The 16,908-nt window shown below is 44.9% G+C and overlaps 3 protein-coding genes across 7 annotated transcripts; 2 read left to right on the top strand and 1 right to left on the bottom strand.

The window, feature by feature from the left end:
• Positions 1 to 756: 756 nt before the first annotated feature.
• On the bottom strand, positions 757 to 7,904 carry Gk2 (Glycerol kinase 2). 5 transcript variants are annotated; one of them, XM_020944374.2, is made up of 3 exons: positions 7,707 to 7,904; positions 2,371 to 2,997; positions 757 to 2,315 (listed from the first exon to the last, which is right to left on the bottom strand). In XM_020944374.2, exons 2-3 carry the CDS (start codon positions 2,990 to 2,992, stop codon positions 1,207 to 1,209), a joined length of 1,731 nt encoding a protein of 576 aa, XP_020800033.1. In that variant the 5' UTR covers positions 2,993 to 2,997; positions 7,707 to 7,904; the 3' UTR covers positions 757 to 1,206. The 5 variants fall into 5 exon arrangements, with proteins under 5 accessions (XP_020800033.1, XP_086685053.1, XP_086685122.1 ...); XM_086828927.1 differs by lacking the exon at positions 7,707 to 7,904 and adding an exon at positions 7,046 to 7,211; XM_086828996.1 differs by lacking the exon at positions 7,707 to 7,904 and adding an exon at positions 7,056 to 7,076 and having other exon boundaries at positions 2,371 to 2,993.
• Positions 7,866 to 10,889, top strand: PIG-Wb (Phosphatidylinositol glycan anchor biosynthesis class W b). The gene is made up of 2 exons (XM_020944376.2): positions 7,866 to 9,599; positions 9,682 to 10,889. Exons 1-2 carry the CDS (start codon positions 8,765 to 8,767, stop codon positions 10,365 to 10,367), a joined length of 1,521 nt encoding a protein of 506 aa, XP_020800035.2. The 5' UTR covers positions 7,866 to 8,764; the 3' UTR covers positions 10,368 to 10,889.
• On the top strand, positions 10,740 to 15,451 carry Oseg4 (intraflagellar transport protein Oseg4). The gene is made up of 9 exons (XM_020944326.2): positions 10,740 to 11,161; positions 11,223 to 11,334; positions 11,554 to 11,990; positions 12,045 to 12,216; positions 12,277 to 12,849; positions 12,902 to 13,005; positions 13,061 to 13,359; positions 13,421 to 15,121; positions 15,183 to 15,451. The coding sequence occupies exons 1-9, from the start codon at positions 11,138 to 11,140 to the stop codon at positions 15,373 to 15,375; spliced, it is 3,615 nt and encodes a 1,204-aa protein (XP_020799985.2). The 5' UTR covers positions 10,740 to 11,137; the 3' UTR covers positions 15,376 to 15,451.
• The last annotated feature ends 1,457 nt before the right edge of the window (positions 15,452 to 16,908 follow it).

The following is a 16,908-nucleotide window of genomic DNA, read 5'->3' on the forward strand; positions in this document are numbered from 1 at the left end:
TGTTTTGAAGGAAAAAAATTGGCAAAAATTTTAAATTTAGTATGCAGATTTATTAACCTCATAATAAGTTACATAGGAATTTTCCAAACTAAAATGAATGCTTTTTTGGCTTAGTTATGCCTATTTTAAACTAGGATTTGTCTAAAAATTTGTCATATAAAAACATAAATTCAAAGAGTTCGAATATTTTAAGCTTAGTTATGTCGTATTTATAGCTTCTAAATCATAAATCATTCCTATCAATTTGTCCTAGAACTTTCCGGCAGCTCATAAAGAGTTTTTAATTAGTCCGTGGGGGTCGCAATCTATTTTAAGTAATCTGATCTATCGCGTCCTAGTCGCGGACACACCTTTAAGCAAAAAAATTGTTTGAATACCACCTTTGCCAAAAATAAAAAGGTACCAACACACCCACCAACTATTAATCAATCGATTACTTGGGCCATATTTAACTGATACTGACATTTCCGCTGTCTGATAATATAACAACCTGATATTAAAACATACCCCACCTCGAGTGAGAGATTGAACAGAGCGATACTAATGGCCGAAAAAGTATATATAAGTGATAACCAGGTTTACCCTGGACTCGTAAGCTCGTAAGCAAGGATTTACTAGTCAAGATTATTCCATTTTCGTCAAGTACTAACGTTCCTCCATTGCCTACTATTGCTGCAACCCAGTAAGGTTTTAATCTGTGATTGTGCAAATATTATACTAAAATTCCCGGTATATCGCTTTATAAGACGCTTTGCCTTCGATTTGTATTAGTTCTGTTTATTGTTTAAGGGGCGTAATCACTAAAAAATATACATACATACAAATACAGAGTATGGAACCTACTTAAATTAGAAATGTCGTTTTGCACTTTGGCTATATACAATTCCAGATTCCGGCTGATAGGGCCAGTTCGTCATTGAAACTACTGCTAAGACGTACAGGAAATTTGGAACAGAAGAACAGGATAAGATAGTCAGGCCATAGGAGATACTAAATATAGTTTGGAGCTTGGCCGGATGAACTCTCGTCCAGGCCAAGCTTTTCGTAAGCAACTATTTACAAGGGTTTAAAGCGCATTCAACCACCGAATGTCCTCCATGAGAACAATGTACAGTGTGTGTGTCTGTGTGTGTCAGATCCAAACGAAATCCGGGAAAATAATTACTATCACAACCGAAAGAATCGATGCAAGGGTCAGGGCATTATCTACTGTCCAGCCGCAGACAGGGAATGCACCAGCATGGCGAAGCTGCTGATGAGGAAAATGCTCGCCGGCAGCGAGGACAGCATGCGGTAGTTCTCTTCCGTGTGCTCCCGCGTCTTCTTCTGCTTAATGACCCAGCCCAGACTGCGCTCCACTGCCCGCTTCCACTTGCCGTAGCGCTCCTTGCGCTCCACATCAGTCGTGGTGGCCAGGAAGGTGTCGTAGTGCACGTTCTCGTAGTACCGCTTCTCAGGCTCGAACTGGCACAGATTCACCCCTTCCGCCTGGGCAGCACACATGGCAGCTCCGAAGGCTGTAGAGTCCATTAGTTGGGATCGGAACACGGGTAGTCCAATGGTGTCAGCCTGGAGCTGCATTAGCAAGTTGTTTGTGGTTAGCTTGCCATCGGCATGAAGTTTGTTGATCTCGTATCCACACTCCTGGTGCATGCACTCCAGAATGTCGCGCGTCTGGAAGCAGATACTCTCCAAAGCGGCCCTCACAATGTGATTCTTCCGCGTGAACTGCGTCAGACCAATGATGATGCCGCGGGCATTCTGCTTCCAGTACGGAGCATATAATCCTGTGAAGGCTGGCACGAAATACACATCACCGGACGTGGGTACCATCTCAGCATATTTCTCGGCGTCCCGCGAATCGGGCAGGATTCGAACCTTCGTCTGCAGCCAAGAAAGTGCATGTCCGGCCACCGAAACAGCTCCCTCGATGGCATATATCGTGGGAGCATGAGGTCCCAGCTTATATGCAACTGTGGTTAGGAGTCCGTGGCGCGAGAAGACGGGCTTGTCTCCCGTATTGCACAGCAAAAAGCAGCCGGAGCGGTATGTGTTCTTTGTCTGACCGGGCTTCACGCACATTTGGCCCAGTAGCGAGGCCTGCTGGTTGCCCATAATTCCACTTAGGGTCATTCCACGCAGCGGACTTCTTTCTGACGTGATCTTGCCAAACACCTCCGAGCAGCTGTGAATGCTGGGCAACATGTCCTCCTTGATGCCGAAAGTCTTGAGCAGCACGGGATCCCAGCTTTGGGTTTCCAAGTTCATGAGGAGTGTGCGCGAGGCGTTCGTGACGTCGGTGATGTGGAGAGCACCTGTAAGGAAAGAGATTGACTTATAAAGTCCTCTATGAAACCTGACAGAACTCACCATTAGTAAGATTCCATACGATCCAGCTGTCCACAGTGCCCGCTTTGCAGCGCCTTTCCCGTATGGCTTGCCGAACCTCAGGCACATTGTCCCTCAGCCAGCGGATCTTCAAGGCTGAGAAGTACGTGGAGATGGGCAGACCAGTGCTGCTGCGAAAGTGATTCGGATCCTGCACCTTGGCCACAATCTGCTCCACAGTGGTGCTGGTGCGGATGTCCTTCCACAAAAGGGCATTGTACAGTGGTTTGCCAGTGACGGCGTCCCAAACGATTGTTGTCTCACGCTGATTGGTAATGCCCACGGTGGCTATGTCGCTGGCGGAGAAGCCCTGCTCGGGCAGCTGCTTGATGGCCTCCTCGGCACATTTGTTGATCGAGGCCATCATCTCCAGCGGATCCTGCTCGTACCAACCATCTTGCGGCGTGATCACACTCAGCTCAACGCGGTGCGCTGCAATCTCCTTAAAGTCTGGCGTGGTGTAGATCGAAAAGCCGATGGTCTTGGTGCCTTCGTCAATAACGCCAACCAGGCCGGTGTGCTGGATCAAAGACTGCTTTCGCAGTTCCTTGCTACGGAATGGGACATCCGCACTGGAGTGGGGTAAATTCTTGCCCTCGGTCATGCTGCCTGAGAGATAAGAAAGCCGATAAGACGGGTAAGTCAGTCATATTGCATAATTATTAGAGTTTGAGGGGTGATTCGTTACTTATAAAGCTCACTTTCTGAAGAACTTGGATTCCCTAATAATCATTCTTAAAGGCTATAATAATGTCTTCCTCCAATCAGTTATATAGTGACTTTAAAAAAGGAATTTATGAAACTAAAATCAATATTTAAGGTACTTCCGTTGACGTCTAACCAATATTTCAATACAAGAGCCATAAAATTATTCTACGATAGCGGTCGAAGATAAAGTTAAAAGGCAACCATTGCTCCGGATCTGCCATATATACCCACACCTCTCTTGTGTGTTTTTAGCGTCCAATTCCTATGTTTGCCTTTCATTGTGGAACTGCCAGGCGACGATACCATCTGACATGGACGAACGTATATAAAAGAGAGTGTGTACTCCAACACTTGTTTGGCAATTGTTTGACTTTGTACCCAGCCGGCTTGTTGGGGGGCTTGATTCCACTTCCAGCGGTGGTCGAGCCCTCTTCCCACTCACACACCGAGGCAGAAACACTTGTTGACACCAACAACTTATCGGCCGGACCGGGTGCTCCGAATGCTCTGAATGGAGCCAAGCAAATTCCAATACATAAATTATGGTAAACCGTTGTGATTACGGACCCTGCGACAAGGTCAAGTGCTGGACACGGAGATAAGACCCTAATGATTGAGTGCACAGAGTAATTTGATTTGATTTGTCGCCAGACGACACTAAAGACACACAAACACACACACACTCAGAAAAGCCACATTAATGTTGGTATTCCACCGGTGAACTGATTGGAATTTACATTCAAAAACTTTCCACAGCTTCCCGCCTTTCCGCTTGGGACACTTTTGAAAGTCACCTAGGAAATCGTAGGTATATGATGTGCTGTTCATGCTTTATGGCTGTGTGCTTTCGTTAAGCACTGTTTCGTGATAAGAACCTATCAATACACGTCCCATAAACGGTTATGTTACCAAGAATCGTTGATTAGATATGGAAAGCACTTCTTTAGTGGACTGATCGCCCAATATTTGCCTACACACTAGCGGCAAACACTCCAATAAAACCGTAAAAATAACACAATAGCTATTGAACACTTTACGATAACTGCGATTACAACATATTCATTGTAATAAATGAGATGATTTGATGAGTTTATTGCTTAACATAGTTTCGGATATATCCTCACTTTTTTTCAAATTCAATTGTTGTTGGTGGCGGCTACTGATAACACTTGTTTAAATATTTTTAAATGTAACAGAGAGCGAGAAATAGAGAGTGCCGGAGAAAAGTTTATTGAGAAACAGAGAGGAAGAGAGATCGACCGATAGACAGAGAATTAGAGAGCACGTTGAAATAAAAACACAACCGTCCGCGGCGAGCGCCAAAATGTATCTGAAAGTCAAAAATCGAAAATCCAACGGCGCTATCAACTCGAAGGCGCGGCAGCGCAGTGAAAATACCCTCGCACATAGAAAAAAGAGCTTTCGGCTCGGGGCCATGTATTGGAATCAAAGCGGATCGGGACTACGAATCTACTACCGACGACAACTACCCATACCCATACCCATCGACCAGACCCAATAAAACCGGCAGCAGTCCCGACATTGCCCCGCTGATAAGACAAGCCGGCAAGAGCGTCGATGTCTGGGATTAGGGGGTCGAGTGGGTGGTGGACTCATGAAGGAGGGGAAGGAGGAGCAGGTAGTGCTCCCCTAGACGAAGCACTTCGGTGCAATAAACTGCCAACTGGTTGCGACAGACGCCGCCAGCCTTGGCATTTAAAAACACGCATTTGCATTTGCCTCAGACGGATATAGCCAAGCACAGTGGTCTTTTATATATTCTATTACTCTCTAAGCTAAAAAAAGCCGTTTTAATTATATCAGAGCTCAAACCACTGTGCCTAACAGGGATTCCAATAAGGTTGTTATAACGTTAGTTAAGCCCCACAACGGAATGCAATTAGGGATTGTTTTGGAATCTTTATGGGAGCTGCAGTATACACATTTAACTCACAATTATGTACACGCAATAATGTCTCATTTCAAGAGCGAAAATTATTCCACAGAAATATATCCCAGGTCACACATAAATTCTTCACAAATTTCCAAAAGACAATTCGTATAGAGGAAAGCGTGTGTGGGCGTCCATTCAGTTTTTTTACTTATAGGCGCCCCGCTATAATTAGTCGGAATAATATTAAAAATATTCCATTGGGGGGCAGGCATAGCACATAAAAAAAAAAGTTATTTGTGTGACATCTTTAAGAGAAGAAAAACGAAATAAAGTAAAATCCAAAGCTAAATAGTATTTAAATATTTGCATCCTATTAACCGAAAAGGGGGAGTGTGTGCTCGTTATGTAAACACTACGACTAGGAGACTGAGGAAGTGACCAAGTTAATGAAATCATTTCGAGCAACTTAAGCGACTTCATTAAACCGAACTGTCAGTGTGAAAATATATGTGCAAATATATGCACGACGGTCTGTGTATTGGCCCACAAACGAAAGCGATTTGGCCCGAGTTGATGGCCTTAAGTATCTGAGTACCCTAGTGGTTGGATCTGGGTATAAGTGACTCTCCATTGACTCTATTTGAGTCTTTATTGTTCTTAAAATCAAATGGTGTTTAGGAATGTAACCCTAATCAATAGAATGATTAATTTTAATCTTGTCATGGGTAAAGTCTTCTTTAGAAAAGGAAAAATAATGAAAATATCTATAATATTTAATAGAAAAGAATTTATACTTGATCTTAAAAGATGGTTTTCTTTTGTACTTAAAAAAATACAACATAATTTCTGTATATTTTTCCACCAACTACAGGGTATTTTGAAGTCCACTCAACTTTAGACTTGCTTGATAATGAATTGTATTTCCTTGATGTGCAAACTTTTGTTTACTCACACAGAACCCTGCATATACATTTTGCATTTTGGTGTGTGTCAGTAAAACCCATTTAAGTCATCGTAAAATATCGTTTTTTTTGTATTTGCTTGTAATTTCAGTCACAATATCAGAATTGTGCTTAAAGGGGAATAATGGATACTGGTGAAATAGGCACTTATTGCTTTGCTTTGTGTAATCCGATAAAGAGTAATGCAATAATTGATTACATCAGGGGTTCAAAGGTTCAGTAAACTTATTATACATGCATGCAGGCATAATTACGCATACGCCCCATGGGTTGGCTGTATTTATAGAAGTCTTATCGCCAAGCCATATCGTATGACTGAGTTTCTCACTCAAAATGATTGCTCAGATATTTGGTTATCGCTTCTTGTTTTCTTGATTGCATTTTTTATAGCTGGGAGTGCTGCTGATGTTTTTGATTAGTTAATCGACGGTTGCAACGCAAATAGGGTTGAGGAGATAGTGCTTAGCATGTAATGAAATATTCCATTACGCCAGGTTAAAGGTCAACAGATTAGCCAACTTTTCAGTTGACTAATCGCACATATGCATCAATAATAATGATGACATTTCTGGGAAAGGGGCATGTTGATAGATGAACCAAAGAGTTTTTCCAGAGAGAATAAATTGTTAATGCAAAGTATTATAATTTCAGTCTGAAGCACAAAACATATTGAAGAAGTCATTTCCGACCTCATAAAGTGTATATATTCTTGATCAGCATCAACAGGCAAATCGATCTAGCCACATTTAAAGAAAAATATAAATTTTTACATTTTTTTCAAAATTTTATAAGGTGTAACCCCTTAAAAAAAAATGTTTTAATTCATTTTTTAAAATCAGCAAAATTTTAAATGTTTTTAAATTTTGTTTTGAGTATGCAGATTTATTAACCAAATAGAAACAAACATAGGAAAGCTTTCTGTATCAAAATTAATTAATTAATTATCTTGATGCCTGGTTATTATTATCAAAAAGAGTATACAGTCTAGTTTCTTTTACCATAAAGACCCCCTATATCGGTTCACAGTCGGATCTTTCATGAAAAAATATAATTATTAATATTAACATCACCAAAGCAACATCACAAAGCTTACATTCAGTGACACACCTATTATTATTTTTGCTCTGCGCTGTTGATATTTATAATTTTATTTAGCACTTGCTGGCAATTAGTTACGTAAAATGCCACAATATTTGCAAAATAAACTGCAGTTTGCTTCCGTATTGCGATCATGCAGCTTCAAGCGTTCGCGTTTAAATGCTTTTTTGTATATATTTATTTATTTATGGATGTGGAAAATGTATACCGATCGTCTAAAGAGAACAACTAGAGGGATTGAGTGGGCGGTAGAGCGAGAGGGAAGTACCGTAAGCTCACGTGTTCGTTTTAGTAGCAAAAACAAAAAATAATCAATATATTCAAACCTAGACGGCGGCGACTGTTGCACTGACGTCACTGCTAGCCGACAGCGACGCCAGCAGAGCGTCGGCGTCGAGGACAAGCCCCTCGAAAGCTGCATTCCGATTGGTCAACACGCCCCATGACTTCACAACAGGGGGACAGAGGTAAATCACAACAAAGCAACGTAATTTGACACCCAGACTGCAAAACTTAATCACTTCCACTAACTGCACGCTTTAATGAATAAGTCGTGAATCATCAAACAATGGGAAATTCACTCATTTATTTGTAAACACTTATTGAGTAATATTTGGCCGGAGAAAGCACGTGCGAACTTACGACCAGAAACTCACCCACATTTGCACCGGCCGCACTTAAATATAAGTTCAGCTGGTTGCGGTTTTATGCCACTAGATAAACGACAGCATGTCGGCACTTTTTATTAACGGACTTAGCAACATTTTATTGTGGTTTTTGTGGTTTTATCAAATTCCCGGTAGCGGACGAGCCTCTTTTTTCTGTTCACAAAGTCAACAAAATCACTAAAAAATGGCAACCGCCAGGGGTGGCCAGACTGGCGGCTTTAGAGAAATCGATATTGTGCTATCGATATATGACCTTTGAGCGGTTAATTTAAGTATGAATTTGTTAATTGAGTTTTCTTCTGAATGCAAAAAAGCCATTTGAAAGTATAGTACTATTGGATAAAATAGATTATCAAATTAAAATGATGTAGAATTTTAAATATTCTTAGGCAACATTAGCATACTCTCGTCCAAGCAATCTTTCTTATCAAATGATTCATGCTTTCTGTATACATAGTCCCAGTACCGAGCAAACGATGATGAAAGGGTTTTTATTAAGGAAACATTATGAAGAAATTATACTGTATCTTGAATTCTAGTTTTAGTTTCCTGTTAAAGGTCTAAGCCAATCGCCATGCTAATGTATATTTTAGTTTGCTCGTTAGCTCCGTATCGGACGGTAGCAGTTCGACTTTATGGGGATATATCAAATATAAGAAATATATTCAGCAAAAGCATAGATAAGGCTTTGGGAGCGGCATAAGTGCACCGAAAGAAAAGAAAACTACAAATATTTAAATTTGAAGTTCAAGTTTCTCTGCTGATTTCCTATCAGCACTTGGCTTTGCGCGGATGTTCTGGTTCGACATGCTTGCGAAATACTTCATTTGCTATCTGTTCTAATGTTTGAAGTTTAACAAATTTTGTGTTCCGAGTTTGGTTTTGTTACACTGAAGCCGGCACCCCATTTCGACCCATTTTGGCCCATTTTGACTATGGGGCCATGCCTATCTATCGCACTTCGATAAGCGGCGACTATCAGCGGCCAGATTAAGTGCTAGTTATCAGCGCCTTTGGTAGTCCAATCGAGTATCCCCGTAGTCGTCATGGGCAGTCGAGCGGCAGCGGACCTGGTTCCGGGCCCGAATCCCAATACTTCTTTTATTCCATATCCATTTCGGATCAATCGGACGCTGGAGGAGGTGATCGCGGAGCATGTTCCGGTGTACGAGTGGTCCTGGACGGAGACGGTGTTCCAGAGCTGGGAGACCATGCTGCTGATCATGGCCACCTTTTGGTGCATTTTTATGGCGCGACTGGTGACCCACAAATTGGGACTGTATAGCTCACCCAATCGCTGCTATGGCGTGGAGTTTGCTCTGATCATCCTACCCTGCATTCTCTTGGTAACGGTGGCCGTGGACTATAGTTACTATGTGGGAGTACTGATGTTGCTGGTGACACTCTGGTTCCTGTTAAACAGCAACTTCATGGAGCGAGCTCGTAGCCGCCAGAAGTTCGATCTGGGCAATCGTCCCATTGCCCTGTCTGTGCTCCGTTCCGTCACGCACCTGCTCACCGCCATTTGCATTTTGGCCGTTGACTTTGAGAGCTTCTACAGGCCCTACCGGAAGAGCCGGCAGTTCGGAGCCAAGCTCATGGACGTTGGGATCGGACTCTTTGTCTTCACCATGGGGAGTGTCTCGCGGAGAACAAGACATTTCTCTGATTTGCAGAGAAGCGTGGTATATTCCGCCCTGCCCTTGATCCTGCTGGGACTGGCACGTACGGTGGCCATCCTGGTGGTGGGATATGGTCAGGATGAGCACGAATATGGCCAGCACTTGAATGCCTTTTTCACGCTGGGCTTCACCAAGCTGTTGGGTGCGTTGGTCAGCATTTTGGCTCGAAGGGATCTGCATCTGCTGCCGCTGGGATTTGGTGAGTGAATCTTTGGTGTCTTAGTGTTTCTTTTACCTATATATATTTTCCAAGTAAAGCGACTCTTAAACCCTCTTTCCAGGTCTCTTGCTGCTTCACCAGTTCGGTCTCAGTGTCTTGGGCATCTCCGACTATGTGATGGACGACGAAGTGTCCCGCTCGAATTTATTCAACGCGAATCGTGAGGGTCTCGTCTCATTGCCAGGTTTCGTGGCACTATACCTTCTATCCATTTATGTGAATCGTTGGATGGTGGCCATCAGCCAATTAAGTTACTCAGAGATGGTAAAGAAGCTCAGGAGACTATTTTTCATCGCCCTGATCCTTTGGAATTTGTTTGGACTGAGTGCCTACGGCATAGGGATCTCGAGGGTGACCTGTAACTTCGGCTATGTAATGTGGATGATGGCCATTGGTGCCAGTACCTTGTTGGCCAGTTTTGGAGCCATTGATTTTGTGATCAACAGCGTGATGCCTTGGGTTCCCAATGAGTCAGAGGTGGATGAGCAGGAAAGGGGTCTGCTGACCGATGAAACGGAAGCTAAAGGAAGGACTAAGCCCATCGTACCCTTCACCATCAGTCAGGCCCTGAACCAAAATGGATTGACTTTCTTTTTGGTAGCCAATCTCTTGACCGGTGGAGTAAACATATTCCTGAAGCCAGAGGATCGCTCCGGCCTGGAATCGGTGGTCATCCTGCTCGTCTATATGTTTCTAGCCACCAAATTGGTCCACGAGTTGCTGAAAAGGGGGATTCGATTAGCCTGAGGGTATCGCTGTTCCTGAGTCCTGTGATTTTTACTGAATTTATTTTCGAATTTATTTCGAAAAAGTACTATTTTATACATTTTTGTAAAATGAATTTTTCCTAGAGACTAAATATCGATTTGTAGTACTTATTTTTATTACCTTTAGTGTTACCTTGCTGATAAGCCTATTTGACTTTCCTATTTAATGTAAACAATTTAATCTTGACTTTGGCCTAATCGATTATGTGTCATGCTTTGAACGTTAATATATTTAACGCAGACCTTACTTTGTGCTTAACTGATTTCTTTATACAATGCCATGTTAGAAAGTTGATTAGGCAAGCTTCTTATCGGGTTCCGTTTGACAGTAATTGAGGTTTTTAATTTAAAAGGGTTGAGAGCTAAACGTTTTGGAAACTTTATGTGATTTTACGGATAAAGGAAGTTCTTTTGTTTGAACTAGATTACCTTAAGAACTTAATTATAATTAAAGAGTAAACTGAAGTCTTAAAATAAATATATCGTTATCGAAATTTCAAAAGATCCGCCCGATCGATGACAAAACAGGTGCTTCGATAGCCAAGGGTGGCAACAGGTCGCTCTCTAATATTTACCACCAATTAAATCGGAAAACTGGCTTCTGAAAATGCAGGCAGAACCCGCTTGGCCAGCTGGGCAGTGCGTGGCCATAATAAATCGTATTACCATGGAGACCAATTAGCTTTGTTGCCACAGCAAATGCAGAAAACTCAAGGGAACAGAAAATCAAGTTAAATTTGCGGTTCAAAGATGTTTGTTTACCTCAGCAAAAAGGTGAGTGTGTTCCCTTGCACCTTAAACTAGTCTACATCAAAGGAGATTTCTGTATCTACAGATAGCGATACCCAACAATGTCAAGCTTAACTGCATTGCCTGGAACAAGGAAGAGGGCTACATCGCTGTGGCCGGTACCGATGGATTGCTTAAAGTCTTGAAATTGGATCAGGGTAAGTAAAGGTATAAGTAAGCTTTAGAGAAGTACGTTCTCTTAATTCTAAGAGCTACTGTTTTGGGCATAAACTCTATCTTAACCCTATATATAACCATGAAATCAGTAAATGACAAGCGAATAGGTAATATTTTCATTATCTTATTAATTATTTAATTGACATAATAAATCACAAGCCCCGGTACACCTGAGACTTATTATCTTCATTAATTTCCAGCCGCCTCCAATGGGCAGAGTAAAGGTGGCCTGGCTGCCGTCTCCAATCTATCCATGAACCAAACCCTGGATGGCCACAAGGAGTCAGTGAAGGTGGTCACCTGGAACGATACCCAGCAGAAGCTGACCTCCTCGGACACGGACGGCGTGATTATGGTGTGGATGCTGTACAAGGGATCCTGGTATGAGGAGATGACCAATGACAGGAAAAAATCCACAGTGGCCAGCATGAGCTGGACCTCGGATGGTTCACGGATCTGCATCGTTTACGAGGATGGAGCCATCATAGTGGGCTCTGTGGATGGCAACCGGATCTTTGGCAAGGAGCTTAAGGGGACACATCTTACTGGTGTGCAGTGGAGTCCGGATAACCGGCTCATCCTGTTCGCCCTGGCCAATGGGGAGTGTCATCTGTACGATAACCAGGGAAACTTTGCGGTTTGGATTCTCTTCCTTGTGCCTTCCAAATAATTTTAATTAATTCTCCCGCAGATGAAGCTGCATATCCAGTGCGTGAGTATCACTGGCTCCTCCTCCAGGGGACATCGGATAGCCAGCATCTGCTGGTTCAGCGGCAGGGTCTCCCAGAGCCGCAAGCGACCCGTTCTGGCCATCTGCTATGAGAACGGAAGGGTGCAGATCATGAGGAATGAGAATGATGATGGTAAGTATGAAATGTAGCAAGTTACCTACATCAGTTACCCATTGTTCTTCTTCCTTGAAGCTCCTGCCATCTTCGATACTGGAATGCGCAACGTGGATGCCAAGTGGAACCATGACGGCACTGTGCTGGCTATTTGTGGCACCACAATAGACACTGTGACACCTCCATCGCAGCGTGACTCCAATCAGGTGTGTTTCTACTCGCCGCTGGGCAAGATAATGCGTACCCTGAAGGTCCCAGGCAGCGACATCACTTCTCTCAGCTGGGAGGGCAAGTCCCTACGCATCGCCATGGCCGTGGACTCCTTCATCTACTTTGCCAACATCCGTCCGGATTACATTTGGTGCTATTTTGAGAAGACCGTAGTGTTCCTGAATAGCGGCAGTGCCTCCCGGGACTCACCCATGTGCGTGATCACCTTTTGGAACACAGTCTCCAATCAGAGTTTCCTCAAGGAGGTAGAGCCCACTCTATGCTTGGCCTCCAGCAGTGAGCACTGCGTCCTGGGCGTGGAGTGTGTGAGCAGCAACATCAAGGAGATTGCCCTGAGTACCTTGGAGAATCGCAGTAATCCGGCAGATGACAGGGTTTATCAGTTACTGCTCTGCAACTCCATTGGAACCACTGTGGATTGTGAGTATTAAACCCGTTTTATTGCAGCTCTGATTATAGTTTCATATCTCAGCCAAGTACACGGATATTAGACCCTGCTTTGTGGGCATCAACTCCAGCTATGTGGCCATAGCTTCCCAGGAGGAGATCCTCATCTGGCATTACCACACGCCCAAGGTATGTACTTTAAGGCATAAATCACCTTTAAACTTATAGAATCTTTGTCCCTCAGAGTGCCTCTAGTCTGCACAATGTGAAGACGCGCAAGGAAAAGCGCTTCCACATTGATGACACTCCCACAGGCGTAGAGATGGCCAAGGATCTGATGCTGAACAGCAGCAGTGGTGATGGTCACTCCACGCAGCGCGGAATCAGCGATCCCATTTGCGCTTTGGCTCTCTCCGAGAAGCTGCTGCTAGTGGCCAGAGAGTCGGGAGCTATCAACGAGTATAGCATCGCCAATGTGGCGCTGAGGAACCGTCATCTGATGAACTCCAAGGTCTACAAGATGGCCATAAACTGCAATTCCACGTGAGTGTGAATAGGGAATAGGGTTCCTCTCTTCTTAAATGTATAATTTCTACATCAACAGACGCGCTGCCATTATCGACCATATGGGCGTGATGACCCTGCTCGACCTGGATGACAACCGGGAGACTCAACTAAACTTCAGTCGCGTGGAGCGCAAGGATGTCTGGGCTGTCAGCTGGGCCAAGGATAATCCGCTTCTCTTAGCTCTCATGGAGAAGACGCGTATGTACATCTTTCGGGGCAATGATCCCGAGGAGCCCGTCTCCTGTTCCGGCTATATCTGCACTTTTGAGGATCTGGAGATCACCAGTGTACTGCTTGACGACATTATCAGTGTGGGTGAACTGCAAAACTCCTCGCATCTTATACAGCTGAGGGTGAAGTCCCTGAGGGATACAGATGATCTTCTGGAGCATGTTGGTTTGGAGGATGCCAAGCAGTTTATTGAGGACAATCCCCACCCGAGGCTCTGGCGCTTGCTGGCTGAGTCGGCTCTGAAGAAACTGGAGTTGGAGACAGCGGAGAACGCCTTCGTTCGGTGTGCCCACTATCCGGGAATCAAGTTGGTGAAGAGGCTGCGTACTATCCATTCTCAGGAGCTGCAGCGGGCGGAGATCTCTGCCTTTTACGGGGAGTTCGAGGAGGCTGAGAAGCTCTATCTGGATGCAGACCGTCGGGATCTAGCCATCGAGCTACGCATGACCCTATGCGATTGGTTTCGCGTCGTCCAGCTCTACCGAATGGGTGGTTCCGGTGTATCCGACCAGCAGATGGAGACCGCTTGGCGGGAGATTGGACACCACTTCGCCAATTTGCGTTCTTGGGAGAGTGCCAGAGAGTACTACGAGAAATCCCACTACCTGGAGGGCTACATGGAGTCTCTCTATCATCTAGAGCAGTTTGACGAGCTGGAGAAGTGTGTGGAGCGGCTGCCGGAAAAGAGTCCGCTGCTGCCAAAGCTGGCTGAGATGCTGGCCTCCGTAGGCATGTGCTCGGAGGCAGTACAGGCCCATCTGCGTTTCGGGGATCAGAAAGCCGCCGTTTCCACTTGCGTCAATCTCAGACAGTGGGGTGAGGCCGTGGAGCTGGCGCAGAGATTTCAGCTGCCGCAAGTACAGACGCTGATAGCTAAACATGCAGCGCAGCTGCTTTTGGAAGGACGACTCAAAGAAGCCATCGAGATGCAGCGGAATGCCGGACGCCACTTGGATGCGGCTCGTCTGCTCTCTCAAATGGCCGAGCGGGAGCAGGAGAAGCGGGCCCCACTGCTGAGGATCAAGAAACTGTACGTTCTGGCCGCTCTTCTAGCCGAGGAACACCTCAAAGCCGTGGCCACACCGGAGATTGACTACGCCAGCGGCCGAAACACCCTGCTGGATTCCATTGCTCTGGAGGATGCAGCTGCCATCGAACGGTTGTGGCACTGCTCCGAGGCCTACCACTTTATGCTCCTCGCCCAGCGGCAACTGCGTTTTGGAATAATTCACAGTGCGGTGATCACAGCGGTCAGGCTGCGGGACTACGAGGACGTCCTCCCACCGGAGCACATATACAGCCTGTTGGCTCTGGCCAGTTGTGCGGATCGGGCCTTTGGCACTTGCTCCAAAGCTTTCATGAGGCTTGAGCAACTTTCTCACCTGCCAGAGACCACTCTGCAGCGGTACGAGGAGCTGGCGGCAGGCATATTCGCCAAGTACGAGCCGGAGGATACAATTGGAGAGCGGGTGGAGTGCTATTCCTGCGGAGTGCCAGTTCCAGACAGGTAAGTGATGGAGCTTGGTGGTTAAATACTCCTCTTAACTAAAATATACTCCAATTTTTAGCTCGCCCGCCTGCCCAGAGTGTGGAGCCCGATTTCCAGCTTGCATTTCCTCAGGAAAACCAATAACTCAGCCCACGAATAATATATGGATCTGCACTACGTGCCACCACTGTGCCGCTCCCACAGAGATATCGAGGCATCGCACCTGTCCGCTGTGCCACAGTTTAATTGTGTCCATGACGGTGGAAATCTGAAATTAAGACATCTTTCTTCTCATATAACTAAAGCATTAATTGCTTAAACAAACTTGATCTTAAAATGTAAACAAAACATTGTTATAGTCGTTACAAATGTATTTGAAATTGGCGGGCAATCAAAAAACGCTTGTCACACTGCAGTGATTTGTAGTTTATTTAAGTGTGACCGGCTTCTGTGTAGATCAAAATCCCTTTCCATCTAAAGACGCAGTTTTAGTATTTTTTGAAATCCCTTTTCATCTTAAGACGCAGTATTGGTATTTTTAAAGTTTGTGGAATTCGGTCAGTCTGGCGATGAAAAGTAAAAATGTCGTTTCGCGTTTCGCGTCGGCTCTAAATTAATTAAATAAATCGGTAATCTGCGCAGGCGTGTGGCTGTGTGCGTTCGCGAATAAAGTAAATAGAAGTTGCCCAACCAGCGCATATACGAAACAGGCTCCATTTGAGCCAAATAATTGAAGTGCAATGCTAGCTAAAGAATTTCGTTGTGCGGCGCTGTCGATGTTGTTGTTATTGATAGTGTAGGGCTGGGTTACACGTTAAATAATTTAAATGTGGTAGGCCCACCTGCGTTCAGGAATCAGAAAGCCGCCATTTCCACCTGCGTCAATCCCCGACAGTGGGGTGAGGCCGTGGAGCTGGCGCAGAGATTTCAGCTACCGCAAATACAGGCGCTGATAGCTAAGCATGCAGCGCAGCGGCTTCAGATGCAGCGGAATGCCGGACGCCACTTGGATGCGGCTCGTCTGCTTCCTCAAGCGGCCGAGCGGGAGCAGGAGAAGCGGGCCCCACTGCTGAGGATCAAGTAACTGTACGTACTGGCCGCTCTTTTGGCCGAGGAAGACCTCAAACCGGCCACACCGGAGATCGACTACGCCAGCGGCGGGAACACCATGCTGATGCAACTGCCATCGAATCACTTTATGCTCCTCGCACAGCGGCAACTGCGTTTCGGAATAATTCACAGTGCGGTGATCATAGCGGTCAGGCTGCGGGACTACGAGGACGTCCTCCCACCGGAGCACATCTACAACCGTTTGGCTCTGGACAGTTGTGCGGATTAGGCCTTTGGCACTTGCTCCAAAGCTTTCATGAGGCTTGAGCAACTTTCTCACCTGGTGGAGACCACTCTGCAGCGGTTCGAGGAGCTGGCGGCAAGCATATTCGCCAAGTACGAGCCGGAGGATACAATTGGAGAGCGGGTGGAGTGCTATTCCTGCGGAGTACCAGCTCCAGACAGGTGAGTGATGAAGCTTGGTAGTTAGACACTTCTCTTAATTAATATGACGGTGGAAGTCTGAAATTAAAACATCTGTAGATGTTTACTTAAAAATTAAAGTTCTCATATAACCAAAAAATTAATTGCTTAAACAAAATTGATCTTAAAATTAAACAAAACTTTGTTTTTGTCGTTACAAATATATTTGAAATTTGCAGACTAAAAACTTTTGGTCACACTGCAGAGTGATTATTAGTTTATTTAAGTGTGACCGGCTTCTGTGTAGATAAGAATCCAAAGACGGAGTATTA

The sequence above is a fragment of the Drosophila serrata genome, unplaced genomic scaffold (genome assembly GCF_035046125.1).
Source record: "Drosophila serrata isolate PLE 108 unplaced genomic scaffold, ASM3504612v1 contig_2, whole genome shotgun sequence".
Taxonomy (NCBI): Eukaryota; Metazoa; Arthropoda; class Insecta; order Diptera; family Drosophilidae; genus Drosophila; species Drosophila serrata.